Source organism: Mytilus trossulus, chromosome 7, assembly GCF_036588685.1.
Source record: "Mytilus trossulus isolate FHL-02 chromosome 7, PNRI_Mtr1.1.1.hap1, whole genome shotgun sequence".
Classification (NCBI taxonomy): Eukaryota; Metazoa; Mollusca; class Bivalvia; order Mytilida; family Mytilidae; genus Mytilus; species Mytilus trossulus.
Window position 1 is genome coordinate 45,823,854 of NC_086379.1, and position 20,444 is coordinate 45,844,297.

Here is a 20,444-nt window from a genome sequence, read left to right on the forward strand (position 1 = left end):
TCATAAAATATCTTGAGAAGAACATGACCTGTTCCATTCTTTTTACCCATTCCCCCCTGAATTTGCTTCTAGAAACGTTAACTTATAACTTGATTAGTGGAAAAGAAATACAAGAAAAAGATGTCTTTCAAATTTACCGCTAATAAAGACTTTAAATCACGTGATGAAAATGCGTACGAATATCAACAAGTGCCCTGAAATTATAGATTCTTATTTATATCTGCAGACTGACTGTATTTTTTATGCAAAAATATTTATATTTATGGAAGTTATTCAAGCAGTAATATTTAGATTAAGTACCATCTTATCTCAAATTGTATCACTAGTTTTAATTTAAACTATATTATGAGGATAGATATCCGGTTGACGTGATTCGAAAGATATGTCAAAATAAGTAAAACGACAACAAAGTGGAAGTGAAAATAGAATTCAGTGAATATTTTTGTTATAATGACTTAAACAATATATCAGGATGGTGCAGAAGTATCAGTCACCAGTCAGGGTATATAAACATCCGTTTGAACTGGTCATGGCGGTATGTTTTTATTATAATTCAACTTGTTTACTTTTGTAGCCTATCTGTCTGACATGCACCGAACAGCTGAACGTAATCCTTTAGACTTTGAAATACTGTTTTCAGTTTGTGCAATGTTTTTTTTTATATCATTATGGAACTTTCTTAAATATACTTAATGCAATGGACTAAAAAGGTAACAAGACATATTTTAAAGTTTTTGATTTATCTTCTGTACATGTACTATAGCAATAACCGTAAAATACCTTGTAAAAATATGTCTAAAATGACTATCATGTTTAATTAAATATTTTCCTGATATCCCGAGAATTAGGAAATTGTATTGGTTCAGACAACTTGGTGCAGACTAGATGAATGATAAACAAATGAACCCTTGTTTTGTTGTCTGAACAGACGACAAAATGTGATATGTATCTAAGAAGTAAGACAGAATAATGCTTCAATTGCATAATTTCTGGTGTCTTTAACAGTTAGGTTGAGTCTTTGGTTATTTTTTTTTTGGAACATAGATGCATAACCTAAAACTTTGTTTAACATGTTGAACCTTCAGTGAATTTGACAGTTTATGTTTAGATACAGTCTGTTATTAACCTTTTTAGTCGTCCTTATTTATATAAAATGCAGTGGACCTTTTGAAGCAATCACATTTTACTTATACATGTACATTTGTGTAGGTGGACTTATTCTTTTAATTTGTCAACAGCAATAACAGGCAAGACACCTGATTTCCACCAAAAACATTTCAAATTTGTAATATAAGTGTTATCTTTAAACAGAAAAAAGTATTTTTCATTTTGATTTGCATTTGTTTAATAAGCATAATACATGGTATGATGTAGGTTTATGCTAAAACTTTTACAGGCCAGCTTGAGCATGCACAATGACACAAATTGATAAACAAAATATATTAATTACTGTACATAATAAACAAATGTTGTTTTTGTGGGTTCATATATTGTAGATGTACATGTATCAGTTTGTATTAAAAAATTATATAAGAATCAATAACATAACAAATGATTTTTCACATATACATGTATAATATATGCTGTCAGATGAAAATTGAATTGTAAATATCTCTTAAGTATTTGCTTGCATTTTCATACTCCCAATTGCATCCTGGTATATAATTGACATTAGTTACTTGCATGTTGTGGCAATTCTAAAGTCCAGGGTTAAAAACCTGGAAGAATTCTTATTAATAACAGCTTTTTCAACATGTACAGCTTTGAAAACCAGATCTTGCCAGTTTTTTTGCAACAAATGTTCCACCAACCTGTTACACATCTTTGTCAAAACAGAATTAAGTCAGAATTGTGACTCCAATTGATGGACAATTTTTAACTAGCAGAGCTCTACAATTTAACTGGGTTTTTAGGAAATTGATTCAGTTACATACATTTTTTTGTGTACATGTAGATGCACACACATGTACAATGTACACAGTACTACATGTATGTGTACCTTAAAGTTGTTTTTATGCATTTGAATGAATCTACATGTACACAAATGTATTAGAAAAAATATAAATATGAGTTTAATTGAGGAGGCCAAAATGTATTTCCTTTATACTAATGTTGAATAAATCAAATTTATTCGTTTATTGTGTGTTAATTTGTGTGACTACATTTTTTATTGAGTTAATTTTAAGCCTTCCATTTGATATTTTATGGTGTGTCCTTCTTTGTTGTGAAGTTATACAATTGTTTCAGAGTAGGAAGAAGGTTTGGTACCATTAAAAAGTTGCAACCCACTGCAATTGTTTGCACCTGTACATGTCCTAAGGCAGTAATCTGATGTTCAGTAGTTATCTTTTTTTGTGTTTCTTCTTTTTCGTTTTTTATATAGATGAGACTGTTGTTTTTCTCATTTGAATGGTTTTACACTAATAAATTTTTGGGGCCCTTTATAGTTTGCTTTTTGGTATGAGCCAAAGCTCTGTATTGAAGGCCATACCTTGACCAATAATGGTTTACCTTTATGAATTGATACTTGGATTGAGAGTTGTCTCATTGACACTCATACCAGGCCTGGGGCCATTACATTGCAATGTAATGCATTACATTACAATTACTTTGTCTGTGTAATGCATTACATTACACATTACTTTTTTCAATATAAACACAAAAAGCATTTAAAAAACAGAGGTATATGTACATATGTATACAGTGTTAGGGACATAGACTTCAAATACTGGTTAATTAATATGTCCATTGCACTTTATCATCATAAGTGGTTTAAATGTGATGCCATTAAGAGAACAGTGATCAGTTCTGTACACCTTTCCGGCAATACTTTATAGCCATTCTACAGGCTAGCTTATGTGTGGGAAATGGCTATATACTTGATAGATGTATTAACCAAAGAAGAAAGGCACACTGAATTTGACTTCCATTATTCCAGTGCATTAATTGAAATTTCTTGACGTTTTCAATAAACATTGAGATGTCAACATCATGTACTGCACCATACCTGCGTCTATACCCTTTGATTGAGTAGTAGGAGGCATGAAACTGAAAAAGTCACTTTTAAGTTTCTTTATAGGTGGTGGTAAAAAATAAATAAATTATCATATAATTTTGTTTCTAACATTGATCTCTTAATCATTAAGACATCATTAAGGATTTCAAAGGGATATAATAAATGTGTCATTAAAGGATTATCTTGTGAAATGCCTAAGGGTTCTGTGAGGACAAACATAAGTTGAGAAGATTTGATTGCAATAAAAACATTGTGAAATTAATTAGGTGAAATAACAACACAGACAGGACCCAAACCACAGTTTGGTTTAAAAATGTTGTTTGATATATTCAATATTTCATTGAAATACATGTAAGGTGTGTATAATATTATGAAATTTTCATCTTCATATTTTTTTCATTGATCTATATGGTTTTGTTTGATATTTTTTTTTATAAGATTTTTCAAAGACCACCTAACACAAAAATATTCCCATATCATATTAAACAAATATCAGAAACCAAGATCAAACACTTGATATTTTTTACCATTTTATTTTTCTTACCTTAATGCATATTTTAAAGATTGATGTAATTTATTTAATACAGTAATTAACTGTGACAAAAATTTTATTCAATACTTTCTTTTGTTTTTGTTAATATCTTATTTTTATTATACAAAATTCTTCAACTTTTATTTATTTTACCAATTTGTAATGAAATGTAATGTACTGTAATGGGGGTATTACATCAATTTTTAACTAAAGTAATCATTACATTACATGTAATTGTAATGCAGAAAATGTGCATTACAAATTACTTTGCATTACATCCAAAAAAAGTAATATTACAATGCATTACAATTACAAATTACCATTACCCCAGGCCTGACTCATACCACATCTTCCTATATTTATAACTTCATACATTGTGTTGTATAACACTAAAAAGTACCTGTTGTTAAGATTTTGTTTATATTATTAAAGGGACTATTAGGAGCTTGGATTGACAGTTTTTTTTTCCATTTTATTATACAAATGTATATATATATATCTATCAGCACTTACAAAAGAATAATAGATTTGATTTTATGCAAGAAATTTTCTGCATACTATCTTTACTATTTAAAAACTTCAGAATTAGACCTCCTCAGAGGCAATTCTTCACTGCTCGAACTTCAGATCAATCTTGTATTACTACTATGATATTAGTTGTGCAAATATATTGATTCATATAAATGCATAACAAAAACTAGACATTTAAATGTATTGAAAAAAACTCATGAAAATTGTTATTAGATGTTAACTCAAAATGATTAACGTGAAATCAAATAGTGTTATACAATTTAATTACTTAATAGAAGTCATGTTGTTGAAAATTCTACAAGTAAAAAAATAAACTACATTTGTACATGAAATTCATTTTGGAATTACAAAAATATCAGCAATTGATTAATTCTGTATAAAAACAGTCTTTGTACAAAATGGTGTACTTGAAATGAACTGATTGCATTGGGCATAAATTGATTAAAAGTAGGTCAAATATTTTAAAATGAATATGAATACTTTGTTTACAAACATTTAGAAATTAAATAGGTTAATAAAGATTAGTATTGAGTTTTAAACTAAATCTTTAAGAAGTTTTATTTAAAAAATTGACATTAAATTAGTAAATGAGATACATTTGTATGACCAAATGTCAGGCGCCAGTTACCGTAAAATTTAAGGGCTTATATGTAAATCACATTAATTTTTGTTTTAAATAGATATTTAATTCAAATATTGTGAGGGTTGACCTACAGAAAAAATTCAAAAGTCATAACAGTATGAGATCTGAAGTTTATTGTGTCAATGTTGATGTTACATCTTTTGAAATTCTTTTAATCTGAATGTTTGAAGAGTGAGGAGTACCATGCTGCCATTTGGTTGTTGTTTAATTTAACTCTCGATTCCTGTTGCCATCTGTTGTTGTGTAAACTTTTTTTAAACAGTTTCCCCTCTGAAACTAATGAACCAATTCCAACCAAACTTTTAAGCTGAATGATCCTAATTAGTGTAGCTAGAATAAGTTTGTGGTTTATATTAATTTTTGTCAAAAAAATCTGGCCATCATATGAACTTTTGCACCTCTTATTTTGATTTTTTTGTTTTTTATACCAAGTATTACGGTAGAATTCCCATTTTGGCTTTTTTGAAAACTTACAAAGATAGATACAAGACACAATGTTATATACACTCAAACAATTTTCATAGCATATTGGTATGAATTTATTCATACAAGGTAATTGATTTGTGCAATTTATATTACTTGTGGCAAAACACAATCCTTTTATTAATTTTGGAAGCATATAAAACAAATGGATATTGACATAACATCAAAAATTAATAAATCATATTTAGTGAACCGTCAATATTGATGTTGAAATTGACAATAAGGGTGTACAAAAATGACATCTTTTAAATTAATCAATCCACTATATGAATACATCTTTTAGGTGAAAAATAGAAGAAAAAAAGAAACTTTCTAACAAGGGAATATCTATTATAAAAATTAATTTAACATGCATGTGTAGGAGTTAATATTACATGTATAATATTGTAGATTTAATGTCTTCATTTAAGGTTGAGGAGATTAATTATCTTTATGTATCTATATAAATACATGTAGGTCAGCCTCCTACATCAATTGTGTTCATATTTACTTGTAACGTCCTCATTGAACTGATAAAAGTTGTATGCTGTTTGAAATTTCCCCTTCAGCCTGAATATACATAAAAATTCAAAGAATGACTGAAATATTACCGACATAATGAAGGGGGAATAAGTTTTACCCTCGTTTGTTTGTACGTCAATAAATCCCAAAATTGGTTTCCATTCTCTAACTTTAGTTTGTCTCAACCAACCATATGTTATGAAACTTGTACACAATGCTTCTTACCACAAAACACAAATCAAGTTTGAATTTTGGTGGAGTCAGACAATTCTAGAGTTATGCCGCTGAACAAATGGAAAAATTGCTGAATATTGTGTTTCCACTCTCTAACTCAGGTCTGCCATTTATGAAACTTGTGCACAATGTTTATTACCACAATACACAGATCTGAATTTTGGTAGTGTAACTTTTACCTTTCTTGAGTTATGTCCCTTTATAATGTTTTATGCAAGCAGGGGCAACATATGTGTCCCATGGACACATTTCCAATTTATTTCTGTCAAATAGGCACACTGAATATTTGAATGTGTTCACCCATCAATTGCTAGGGAAGGGATTACTCATTCTTCTTTCTGCTATGATAATCAATTGTCTGTCTTTATATTTTGAAGGTATTTACAAAAAGTGTACATGTATATCATTACAAACAATCCCAAAATGCAAGGATCCTGAAAACATCTATAGAATTTTCTTAATGAATGCCACTCACCTGGCAACAGGGGAACTCGCCTGGCAACATGGCAAGGGTGCCATCCGCTATTGCTTGCAATGGCATAATCTAGTTTTATTTGTTCTCATGTAAGTTTTGCACCACTTCTTTAGTAAATGTCGAGTTTTTGTCATATATATTTTAAAATATTTCAATTGTTTAATTCTTTAGGCATATGAGAAGAGATTTCCAACCTGTAAGATGATTCCAGTGTTTCTTGGATCAGATACTATCTCGGACTGGACAAGTGAAGATGAATCTCAACATGATATTGAGAGGAGATGTCGCCTGAATGTTGATGCACCTTACCTTCTCAAAAAGGTATGCATATTTAATTCTCTTTTTGGGGGAAAATCATTGTAAGCCTCAATTTCCCCAGTTTTTACATGCATGTATCTAGCTTTAAAGTACATTTTTCTAGATTAACCCTAGATCTGCATGAATCCACAGAAAAAAACCAGAAGAACTTAGAAAATTAGAACAATATACAATTTTTAAACAAGGACGTAAAATGATAACCCAGTACAATTGTAAACTTGAATGGTGATTGTTGTATTCATTTAATATGTAACACCAATGAACTTAAATTGGTGAAGTTCTGAGTTTGTTTAATGTAAAGGAGTAAAACAGAGTGAATGTTTATAATAACATGTACATGTAATTATAACATTTGTAAAGAAATATCATACAAGTGAATTACAAAAAAATATATTTTTACTGAGATTCTTTAGTCATGTTAGTCTGATTGATTTTGCTAGAATCAATTACCTTGAGTTTCCCAGCAGTACTGTGCATGTACATGTAGTCAAGTATATCATCATGTACATGTATGGTGTATAAGAATTGGTGAAAAATCTGTCTGGTCTTTTGAAACTCGAATGTTTGAAGACTGCCAAAACCTAAGCTTTTATGTAATAAACACGCTAGTTACATTTTTGTGAAAGCAACATTTTAAAAAGGACGAAAGAAACTGCTGTTTGAGGATTAAAAATAAGAAAAGACTGACAACAGCTGTAAATTTATATAATGGGATGACTGTTTATTATTTTTCATCTCATTTAAATTAAGAATTGAAAACAAAATATTTAGGTGTTGAAAGAGATAATTTTCATGCTTTTCTTTTATCTATGTATTAACACCTGTTTGATTAGTTAAGGAACTGTGTTTTTAAAACTAATTGAATTATAAGTGCCTTTCAAGTTTGTTTAAATTCTTTTCCAGAAATAGCATCTGAAATATAAACAAATATATTTTTTTCCTTTCCAGAAATAGCATCTGAAATATAAACAAACATATTTTTTTCTTTTGCAGATTGTTGGAGTAGATCATGTGGTATTCATCCAAAAGAATGCACTGAACCGTAAAGCTCGTACCTTGACCATAGATGCCCATAATGAAAGTTTTTCTTCAAGAATCATAATTAACGAGCATTGTTTTTACTCGGTAAGTTATAAATAGTTAATAGCGTTTATTAAGTATAAACTATCCTTGAATTGATTATTGGTGAAGCTGTTGAAGCACCCCAAGCAGCCAAGTTTCAAGCTTGCAAGAAAGATGCTATAATTTCATATCAGACATTAATTCAGGCTCAAATACCAAGTCTAGATCTACAATGTATTTTATTAGAATTCTTCAACCTTATAAATTATGTTATGTATATGTGCACTTCATAAGGTTAATTTTCTATCAGGCTCAGCTCATACGTAAACTCATTATTATCAGGCATAAGCATTGCTGGGTATGAAAGAGATGGATTTACCAATAATACTTATTTTGAAGTACTACAAGTACTGTCCTACATTATAACATTATGAAGCTATTTGTTTATAAGTACCAATAAGTATTTCTTTGAAATTTTATTTATTTACACATTTGAAATACAATGTTAAGTCAATAGATATAGGAAGATGTGGTGTGAGTGCCAATGAGACAACTCTCCATCCAAATAACAATTTAAAAATTAAACCATTATAGGTTAAAATGCCTACATGCACTTGGGGGGGGATAAGTACATCATCATCAGTGATCATTGTTCAAGTGTGTTTCACAAGTAAATTACTTTTTATCTGTTTGAATTTGAGGTATAACCCTAATTTAAAGGAAGAATTTATTAGGTAAAAACCTAATTTAGAGGATGAAGTTGATTAAAAAACATCTTATTTCGTGGTAATTACACTTATCTTACTAATTGGAAGAATTTCTAATATAGAAAATTACAGGAGAAAGTTTTTTTATAGTAGTCAATGTTAGTGACTTTATTAAAACTTCTGTAAATTGTAAGTTTATAAAAAAGAAGATGCGGTATGATTGCTAATGAGACAACTGTCCAAAAAAGAGACCAAAATGACACAGAAATTAACAAATATAGATCACCGTACTATGATATGAGGCATCCTTCAAAAGTTTCTAAGAAAACTGGATTATCAAGTATCAGAAATTTATCATAAGATGGATGAATTAAACTTCCATTAAAGACTTCCTATTAAACCCCCTCTGTTTAAGAAATGAGCATTGACATCCATGATGGCGATTTTCAAGGAAGTATTGCTAGAGTTATTATTGTTGTGAGACTGCATGCCTTTTGATCAATTTCCTTGAGTAATTGTGTTGCCTGACTGTGAAGCTGCAGCTGCAAATCACTTCTTTTGTTTGATGTCCTTATTATCCTAATTATCTGTTAGTTAAAAAACCAAAAGACAAATTAGTGTAGCTGAGGGTAGGGGGCATTAATATAAGTTTGACCTTGTCTGTCTATTCAACCATCTGTATGTCTAAAAAGTTGGTATCCATTCTTTAGCTTCAGTTTGTAATTACCAAATGTATGGAACTCAAATCAAACACAAATTTGGGTAGCACCACTTTTACCGTTCTTTAGTTTTGTCCATTTATAACTGTATATATGTAAATAATAGATAATAGATAATATATATGCAAGAGGCGCATCCTTTTTTCTGTGTAATCAAATTTCTAGGACATGTTTTGCCATAACAAACAATATTTTTTACTTATATTACCAGTAGTGATAACAATCAACTTCTAAACCCCTCTAAATTTAATCGGATAATGATTGTCAACATGACATGCAAAAAATAGGCCTATTTTATGTTGCTGTTTTATATCCATTTATATCAATTCATTACATATGGTCCAAAGTTCTGCATTGTCAGCATCATTGATTAATATATAAATTTTCACCTTGGGGAGTAATTGTACCAACAATATTGGCTAATTATTAATAGGAGCCTTTATAAACAGATACTTTGACGCATTTTGTTTGTTTTTTATTAAACGTGGCAAACATAATGTTTAAATATTTAAAATTTGTTTATGATAATAATAATTGTACTAATAAAATTGGCTTATTATTAATAGGAGCCCTTATAAATAGATACTTTGACATAATTTTGTTTGCTTTTTATCAAACATGACATTTCACATCATGTTTGAATATTTAAAATATTTGTTTTCTGTATTTGTTTTCAATTTTCCCTTAAGCTTGCATATCTGTTAATATTTGAAAATAGAAAGTCATGGATGTAGATTAAAGTAAACATAACTATAAAATTACAATATATTAGCAGTTTCAACCATATGTTGCATCTTACATACATGTATGCAGGTGTAAGATGTAGGTAAAAATCAATTTTCTGTCTAAATGTAAACTATAGATAGTTAAATGGTTAACTTGAATTTATTCATGTTTTACTCAAAACGCTTAATTGTATTCATCCATAGAAGGTCTAAGAGAAACATATTCCTCCTTTAAGTGCATCTGCTAGTCATGATAGTTGAAACAGACTTATAATTACTTTTTTTTAAATGATAAAGAATTTGAAAATTAAAAACATTGGCCCTTCATATTACCATCCATGTACTTTAGTTGCTGTTATGTTCTTTAACAAACATCCCCATAGATACCTTTATATTTCACTGACTGATTTTAAGGTGCATAAAGTTCAGTAGCAAATATTACATGTATATTGAGTTTTATAACATGCTTTATTCCACTTCCTACAAAGATGACACGCACAACTAATTTTAAAAGTTTCCAGAAGGAAATCCCCCCTCCCCTTTTCCTGCAAGCAGAGTTAAAAAGACTCCAAGCTTAATGTTCACTAAGTTTACTGATTGGATATTGCTTGCTTATACATTTAGTGAACCAAATATTTTATTTGCATCTTTATTTTAGTTTTGTTTGTTAATTTGTTTTTTTGACCTGGCTGGGATCTCAAAATTCGATTTAAAATGAAACTGATCAGATGGATTTGAAAATTTTTATAAGAGTTGATAGAAACCTTTTCTTATCCACTTGTGGGAAATCTAGATAAGATAAAAATCTTGAGAGTAAGGTGCCTTAATTCTACTGAAATCTATTTACACTAGGTAAATATACATGTATCTAATTGCTTGAAGCTTGGACCATTTGTATTTTTAAAAGATGAGTTATTAGAAATAAAGATAATCCTAAATTGGTCCATTGTTATTGTACATAGGTATGACCGGTCTCCGACACCAATTTATACATCTTGTTGTAGTACAAATGAATAGATTTGTAAAATAAATAGATAACAATTAAGTACTTATATTTTGATCTGTTTGTCTTGCCAAAAGGTTGTATGTAGTTGTCAGCAATACAATTGTTAACACTGTCCTTGATTTTGTTTTCTTTCTTCTTCTAGTAGTACAAAGGAAAAGTTTGAAAACAAGAAAATAAAAATCATTTGTGGAAAAATCTTTCAGAGAAATTTGAAAATTTGCAAACCACATACTACTATATATACAGATTTCAATGGCTGATTATGTATGATTCCTCATTGGTGTATTTTAGATTTTTTCATTATTGGTGTACACTCAGATTTGTTTTCCTTATTGGTGAACACTCAGTTTTGTTTTCCTTATTGGTGCACACTGTACACTCAGATTTGTTTTCCTTATTGGTGTACACTCAGATTTGTTTTCCTTATTGGTGTACACTGTACACTCAGATTTGTTTTCCTTATTGGTGTACACTCAGATTTGTTTTCCTTATTGGTGTACACACAGATTTGTTTTCCTTATTGGTGTACACACAGATTTGTTTTCCTTATTGGTGTACACTCAGATTTGGTTTCCTTATTGGTGTACACTCAGATTTGTTTTCCTTATTGGTGTACACTCAGGTTTGTTTTCCTTATTGGTGTACACTCAGGTTTGTTTTCCTTATTGGTGTACACTCAGATTTGTTTTCCTTATTGGTGTACACACAGATTTGTTTTCCTTATTGGTGTACACTGTACACTCAGATTTGTTTTCCTTATTGGTGTACACACAGATTTGTTTTCCTTATTGGTGAACACTCAGTTTTGTTTTCCTTATTGGTGTACACTCAGATTTGTTTTCCTTATTGGTGTACACTGTACACTCAGATTTGTTTTCCTTATTGGTGTACACTCAGATTTGTTTTCCTTATTGGTGTACACTCAGATTTGTTTTCCTTATTGGTGTACACACAGATTTGTTTTCCTTATTGGTGTACACTCATATTTGTTTTCCTTATTGATGTACACTCAGATTTGTTTTCCTTATTGGTGTCAATCAGGTTTGTTTTCCTTATTGGTGTATACTCAGATTTGTTTTCCTTATTGGTGTACACACAGATTTGTTTTCCTTATTGGTGTACACTCAGATTTGTTTTCCTTATTGGTGTACACTGTACACTCAGATTTGTTTTCCTTATTCACTCAGATTTGTTTTCCTTATTGGTGTACACTGTACACTCAGATTTGTTTTCCTTATTGGTGTACACTCAGATTTGTTTTCCTTATTGGTGTACACTCAGATTTGTTTTCCTTATTGGTGTACACTCAGATTTGTTTTCCTTATTGGTGTACACTCAGATTTGTTTTCCTTATTGGTGTCAATCAGGTTTGTTTTCCTTATTGGTGTATACTCAGATTTGTTTTCCTTATTGGTGTACACACAGATTTGTTTTCCTTATTAGTGTACACTCAGATTTGTTTTCCTTATTGGTGTACACTGTACACTCAGATTTGTTTTCCTTATTGGTGTACACTGTACACTCAGATTTGTTTTCCTTATTGGTGTACACTCAGATTTGTTTTCCTTATTGGTGTACACTCAGATTTGTTTTCCTTATTGGTGTACACTCAGATTTGTTTTCCTTATTGCACTCAGATTTGTTTTCCTTATTGGTGTACACTGTACACTCAGATTTGTTTTCCTTATTGGTGTACACTCAGATTTGTTTTCCTTATTGGTGTACACTCAGATTTGTTTTCCTTATTGGTGTACACAGTACTACACACAGATTTGTTTTCCTTATTGGTGTACACTCAGATTTGTTTTCCTTATTGGTGTACACTCAGATTTGTTTTCCTTATTGGTGTCAATCAGGTTTGTTTTCCTTATTGGTGTATACTCAGATTTGTTTTCCTTATTGGTGTACACTCAGATTTGTTTTCCTTGTTGATGTACACTCAGATTTGTTTTCCTTATTGGTGCACACTTAAATTGGTGTAAGCACAGATTTATTCTCTGAGATATTTGTTCCTTATTTATTTGCTTTCATATGTTATTTAGATTTCTGTAGGTACTTTATGATTAAGATTAAGATTGGAACCTGAGTCCACACTTTGACTACAAGGATTTTATAACACTCTGTTATACTTTGGTTTTTAAAGACCTTTTGGAATCCTTGGGTTTTGTCAGAATGATACACATCTTAAAAAGTTGAAGCGAAATCTTTTTTTTGGTAATCAGTAATTCACCAATTGCTAATGAAATCAATTACTGTTTCCATGGCGTAGTCTGATTCTTTTGCCTTATAACTTGACTAAGCCAATAATCGAGCTATAAATCTTTTCATTTGATGACCTTGATAAAACCCTTTTGTGATGCAATAATCAAACAATTATTATGACCATGTGATGACTTGGACAGAAAATGGGTATTTTTATTCATAGATTATTATCTCATTTAGCAACTATACATCTTTATATTGTTATTTTCTGCTGAATGGTTGTAAAAGCAATCAATTTCCATTCCAGTCACAGAAAAATTGTTTTGCAAGCTAAGTTTTGTTTAAATTGTAAAATATGAAACGCATGTATAACACTATGCTTTTAGTTGATGAAACCTGTATAATTAAACATGTATTCCTTAAATATCATAATTGATAAGTTTGAAGAATATAACTTGGAACAGAAAAGTTCTTAATAGTAAATCATATATATACTCCCAGCGGGCTGGATTCAGGTGGGGGTATTTGGGGCCTGCGCCTTTCCCTTGAATTTACAAAGCATGGGTTGTCAACAGCAAGATATTTACATTGCCCCCACTTTAGAGGAATTTCTCGATTATTTACTTCCATAAAAAAAATATTTTAGGACCCCGTCAAGCTAAAATCCTGGATCTGCCTTCTGCCCAGTTAGTAACATAAGAAATTAGAAATACATTGAAATAGCTTTTGGAAAAAGACTAGATATTTTAGCAAAATTTGTTTCTAAAGTATATATTATATTTGTATTTAATAGTTGAACATGTATTCATAATTGATAAGTTGAAAATAAACTCTGAATTGTATAGTTTGTTTAAACACTATTCCAGTTAGTCCCATGAGAAATTAAATACATAAATTGAAATAGCTTTTGGGGCAAGACTAGATAATTAACATTTTGTACTCAACAATACATGTTTATAAGGTATATAGATATGTCATTAATATTTAAAAATGCATCATAATTGATATGTTTAAGAATACAATTCTTAACAATATAGTCTGTAGATACACTCACAAGTTTGTCCCATGAGAAATTATAAATAAATTGAAATAACTTTAAAATTATTTAAAACTATAAACTAAATAATACATATTTATAAAGTATATAGACCTGTCATTAATAATTAAACGAGTAACATAATTGATAAGGTTGAACATAAACTCTGAATAGTTTCAATCCTTTAAAACACTATACCCCGTTAGTCTGGTGAGAAATTAGAAAATAAATTGGAATAGCTTTTGGGACAAGACTATATATTTGGAATTGTTAACTGAACAATATGTATATATATTTATAAAGCGTTTAGATCTGTAATTCAAAACCAATATGTATATATATTTATAAAGCGTTTAGATCTGTAATTCAAAATCAAATATGTATCATAATTGATATGTTTGTAGAATGCAACTCTCAACAGTATACATGTAGTTTTAATATACACCAATCAATAGTTACTTATTCAATAAGAAGAGCATTGATATAGCTTTTGGACAGACAAGATATTTCAAACTTTTGAATAAACAATACATGTTTATAAAGTATATGGATCTGTAATTAATTACTATGACCTTTAATAAACTCCACCAGGAAGTCGTAGGTATAATGAATGAGTATGACTGATTAAAACAATAAAACATTAATTAATTATTTGGCAATGTATATTAAAAGATTGACGTCACTGTATATCATATGACAATGTTTCAAATTAATTAATTGCAGCATATTTGATTGAATCAAGGATTTGTATAGTAAGACAAAACCCTTGATAAAATGAAATGAATTCTAAAATTAATTGCAGCATATTTGATTAAAGGAAATTGTGGGATCTGATTTTAATCGAAAAACAATAAATACATTGTGTAACATCGTGAACATATGGCTTTTACCACAAAATAAGTTTAATCTGTTTGATAAACTACATTAACATTGGTGCAGTCTAGTTATGTCATGAGTTGTCATTATAATGATTTATATATTTCATTATCATACCTTATCTTTGGGAGTTGGTGTTAATATGCATTGATTTCTACTGTCTCACTCTGTTCATCCAACTCTTACCTATTTTTGTGAAAATTTTCTCATAGTTACCTGAACAAAGAGAAGACAACAGCTGAAAGAATGAGTCTTCAACCTAGGGATTAAATTCCCCACTCAAATAGGTGGTCATCAGCCACCCGCAAATAAAATTGTATACTACAGTACATGTAGTTCAGTGAAAGTGCAAAAGACAATTATTCATATTTTTGTCAGTTTGTCCAATGTTAAAATAAAAGAATTATTTTGGGAATGGTTTCATTTTAGGACGACATATTTCATAAATAAATCAAACATCAACACCAAATAGAAAAAAAACCACATAAAATAGAAAAAAATAAATGAATGCATGGGGATATTGTGTATTTGTTATTTAGTACATTTTTGTATTGTAACGAATGCAACTCCTGTGAGTACATTTAACAGACGACTCTTATTCTTGAAAGGGTTGTTTGGTATCATGTGTAAAAATATTTTATTTTGTTTCTTTTTAGGTTCACCCAGAAAACTCATCATGGACATGTTTTGAACAAAGTGCTAGTCTTGATATAAAACATTTCTTCAATTTTGAGAGTACTGTTGAAAAAATTGCTATGAAACAGTATGCTGCAAATATCAAAAAGGTAAGTCATATCCCTCATGTAAAAAGTTTTACTAGTTAGGGTCTTGGTGGCTGAGAGGTTTGGGTAGTTTAATCACTAGCCTGTCAACACTGAGGCTATGAATTAAAATTCTCCATATACTCAGGGTGCACTCGACTCCATTCTTAATTGATTAGGATTGTCACTTTTTCTACCAAATGTTGGTGGTTCTCTCCATTCACTTCTGCTTCCTCCACCAATATAAACCTGAACACCTTCAAATAGCACAATAGTGCTGAAAATGGTGTTAAAAATGCAAATTACCGGTAGTATTTTAATTCAATCAAAAGTTTCTCATTGCTGTAAGCATCCAATTCAACAGGTCAAACACACCTTTAGTATCAGAAAGTACATACTTATATGACAACAGGCTAAGTGTGAGTGCTTGCAATTATGTTTTACCCCACCATATTCTGCTTGTGACTTTTCCTAGTCATTGAAGCATTTATTTAACTCATACTATTGTCCCCTACTCTCATACTGCATGTTTGATTTCTACTACCAATACCATATTAAAATGTATTAATTCTGAATTGTGCGATTGTTCATGGTTTTGATAAATAGAATCTGTCTGCATCATTAGTGCATTGCTTCCATTAGTAGTTTTGTATAGAATATTATGTAGTTTATGACATTTGACATTTCTAACATTAAATCTGCCATACTTTATAATTTAAAAAAAATATGCCAATTTTTCTTGAGGCTTTTATATGTATAAAAAGCAGTCATTTCTACGGCTTTCGATTTGTATGAGAATCAAAGGTTTAAACACAGAGATGTAATGAAGAGAAAAGTCTTATTTAACTTTGAGAAATTCCACTTAACATTCTCTTCAAAATAAAATTCTGGATACCGGTACATTGTAGCTTGTTTGCTTGATGTGTGTAATTTGTATGCTCAACCACTGATAGATATATAAGATAGGAAAAGACAATCATGTCCTGTCCACAGATAGACACAAACGGTTATAAATATCTACTTATTATCACAAGTGTGTAAAAGTACATCCTTTCCTTGCAGAAAGTTGCTTTTGTTTTATTGGATCTAGACATCTATAAGACCCTCTTTCTCTATTTGACCACTGTTTTTCTCGGTCATGAAGTTGTTTTTAAAGAGGAAATTGATTAAAGCTTTGGGAAACCTGTTAAAGAAATCGAATGGAGATTGATTTTCCTGGGAAGTTTTGCACATTAGCTGTCCTCAATAGATTTTGATAACCAGGACACAGATGATTGTTTACATATCTGGATAACTAAAATTCTTATTTTTGTATTGCTCTAATGTCTGCTCTAGTAGGGTCATCAGATATGTTTCCTCTAAAGTATTATACTCTGTTAATGATTGTGGCCCAGTTTGGTTAAATTTAGCCCAGTATTTTCAGAGGAAATGATCTTTATAAAACTCAACAGACGACAGACACCAAGTGCAGGTAAAAGCTCACGTTAGTATTTTACCAGGAGTAAAAGCAAACCCTTTTTTTTATTCCTTTATTTAAGGTGGTACCTAACACTACAGGAAGATAACTCTGTTAAATCAGCTAAACGTTTTAATTAAGTTGTGTTGTAAAGGGAATATCAAGCTTCACAATGATCAAAATTGGTGTTTGTCAAACTGCTATATAACCAGTGTAATTTTTCTGACAAAACGGTTGGTTGAAAGTTTTTGAAATTTTCATATTTTTGTTAAAGGGTCAAAGTAAATATTTTGACAAAATTTTATGAAAATTAAACAAGCCAAATTAATTTTAGTAAAAGTGTTGGGTACCACCTTAAGGGGGGATCAAAATATCTTTAAGACCCTCTTTTATTTGACCATTGTTTTTCTCGGTCATGAAGTTGTTTTTGAAGAGGAAATTGATTACAGCTTTGGGAAACCTGTTAAAGAAATCGAACGGACATTGATTTTCCTGGGAAGTTTTGCACATTAGCTGTTGTCAATAGATTAAGATAACCAGGACACAGATGATTGTTTACATATCTGGATAACTAAGATTCTTATTTTTGTATTACTCTAATGTCTGCTTTAGTGTCCAATATCAATTTGTGTATTGATCTTACAAGTTAAACATGATCAAGGTTCTTACGTTTATAAAACAGAATCATGAGAATGAAGATTAAACGAATTTGCATGATTTCAAATGAGATTGATTTGAGTAGATCTTAATTAGTTTTTGAATTTGAATAGGGTTGGTGTTCTTAAAATACATTGTTATTGTTTTTAATAGGTCAATTTAAGTAAGGAATCGTCATGTAATGTTGAAACATAGATAAAAGGATTCTGTAATGGGTAAATGCATTAGTTGGGCTATTTCTGATTCCTGTGGAGTAGGAAATAATGTTTATTGATTCAAGAATTGATCGAAAGACAAACATATAAAAATTATCCAACCATTATTTGATCAGCAAAGGAGTATGTTCGATAAGGTCTTAAAATGGCCCCCTTTTTTAGCGTAAATTTCAAATTCGGATTTTTCGACCAATATCAGGATAAATTATCGCTAATACATTGAAAAGCTAGGATATAAACCATTTTGTTGAAAATTTTACGTTTCTGCGTTTCATTATGACGTCACAAGTTGTACTCATATTGATTTTTCACAAAAAAATCAATGAAAATGGGTGAATTTCCAACAATTATTGGACAGGAAACATAGAGCGCATACGTCGACAACAAAGATCTTTTAAAATAATGTTTGTGAAGACATTTCACATGTCTTATTTGAATCTTAAGCTTGTCGACGCCTGCGCTCTATGTTTCCTGGTCCTTAATTTGGTTGAAATCTAGCTGATTTATTCAAATTTCACAAAAATCTCTTATTTAGACCTTTTTTGGATGTAAAAATCAACGTGTTAGAACTAAACTTTGACAAAAAAAAAGTTCTGTTTAACTTTCTAACACGTCTTTAAGGCAACTTAAAACATTTATTGTCTTGAAACTATGAACTTTATAATTGGGGCCAAATATGGCCCTTACCGAACTTACTCCTTTGAAATTACTTTGTATAATAGAGAAATGGGTCATTTAGAATCAATAACTATTTCCCCAACATATTTTGTGAATAAATATTTTTTTTTTTTTTTTTATATGGTCACATTGAGACCACCAAAAATAGCTTTAAAGTTAATATGCCACCTTCTTCCCTATATTTTTTTCTATAAATTAATAGAAAATTTCATATTTTAAAATTTTGTAAATGAATGGAATGAGATAAGAATGATCCTTGAAATTAAGTGTATATAGTTTTATCATTTGGGACATATATATATAGATAATCTCCATTGAGTGTGATACAATAATTCTCCACTTGAGAACTTTAAATTTTGAAAGGACAATGCATGATAATTGCAGTATTTGGCCCCTTTGTATGTAAAAATATTGAAAAACAATATCTGGGGCAAAAAATACCATAAATATTGATTGAAGTTTTGTATTTTGTTAAAATAAAGTTATAATTCAAGGTTGATATGCAGGCAATCGATTATAAATGATACTATGAATACACCATAAATGGGTGTCTATATTACAGAAAATAAGACTTTGCCAACTCTATGAAAACAAGGCTCACAAAGAAATATTTGAAATTGAACTATCAATAGAGGCATTAGAGGCAAATATTGTATTGAATGAAATTTGGGGGAAGAATTTGTTATTAAATGATCAATTGCATATATTGCTATACAGTTTGCGACACTAATAAGTCACATTTTGTAGTAGTTCCTGCCCAAATTGCACAATTATATGTAAATAAAGGGATTCACTGGGCCAGACATTGATACTGAATTTTGTGGAAGGATTATTTTACACACACACAAAAAAAAATGATTAACCCTGAGACACAGACACACAAATTATATTGTTAAAATAATTAAAGGCAAAGAAAACTGATTTTAATAAGTTGTATAACATAACTATATTTTAACAGCTGGATTTCTAAAACTGTATACTTACTTCTTCTCTTTTCTTATTCCGTTATGCAATATTCTATAAATGATTGTTTTTTGTAATGAGAATATTTCCTTAAGTTTAGTCAAGATATTTTTTACCAAAGATGTACGTGTCAAATGATGAGACAAGGTCATGAAGAAATATATCTTCTTATTATAATTGGGATACAGTATACATGTTACTTAACTCAGGAAATTACATTTAGATGTCGTCTGAAGAAGTTGACAGCATACACATTATATTAAATGCTATTTATTAAAAACCCATTACGGTAGCTTCAAAAACCGGAAGATTTGTGTTCTGCTTCATTATCTAATTTGGCATATATGACCGTAACTAGCTAATTTTACGCACAATGCTACCATGTCATTCGTGATCACATCATGGTTTGATTTGTTATCGATTATAAAACTTCTGAGTGCCTCGGGTTTGACGGGTTTGACGTAGCCATCGTGGTCTTTATTACAATGATTAATATTGTTACCCCATGACCTTCAAATTAATTGTTTACAATTGAAAAACCTTAACCTTGGCAGCACAAATTAACCAAAGGCTAATTTAGTATCGATATCAGATCAATCTTTGTAACTCTATACAATAATAAAGTCCACCTTTTTGGGTACAAAAAAG

The 20,444-nt window shown here is 30.0% G+C and overlaps 1 protein-coding gene across 2 annotated transcripts in view; it reads left to right on the forward strand.

Moving 5' to 3' along the window:
- Positions 1-348: 348 nt before the first annotated feature.
- Positions 349-20,444, forward strand: part of LOC134725165 (SEC14-like protein 1) — a 42,325-nt gene continuing 22,229 nt past the window's right edge. For both annotated transcript variants that reach the window (XM_063588768.1, XM_063588769.1), the window contains exons 1-4: positions 349-535; positions 6,587-6,736; positions 7,727-7,858; positions 15,723-15,851. In XM_063588768.1, the coding sequence (XP_063444838.1) occupies positions 473-535; positions 6,587-6,736; positions 7,727-7,858; positions 15,723-15,851 (474 nt within the window). In that variant the 5' untranslated portion in view covers positions 349-472. The remainder of the gene's footprint in view (positions 536-6,586; positions 6,737-7,726; positions 7,859-15,722; positions 15,852-20,444) is intronic.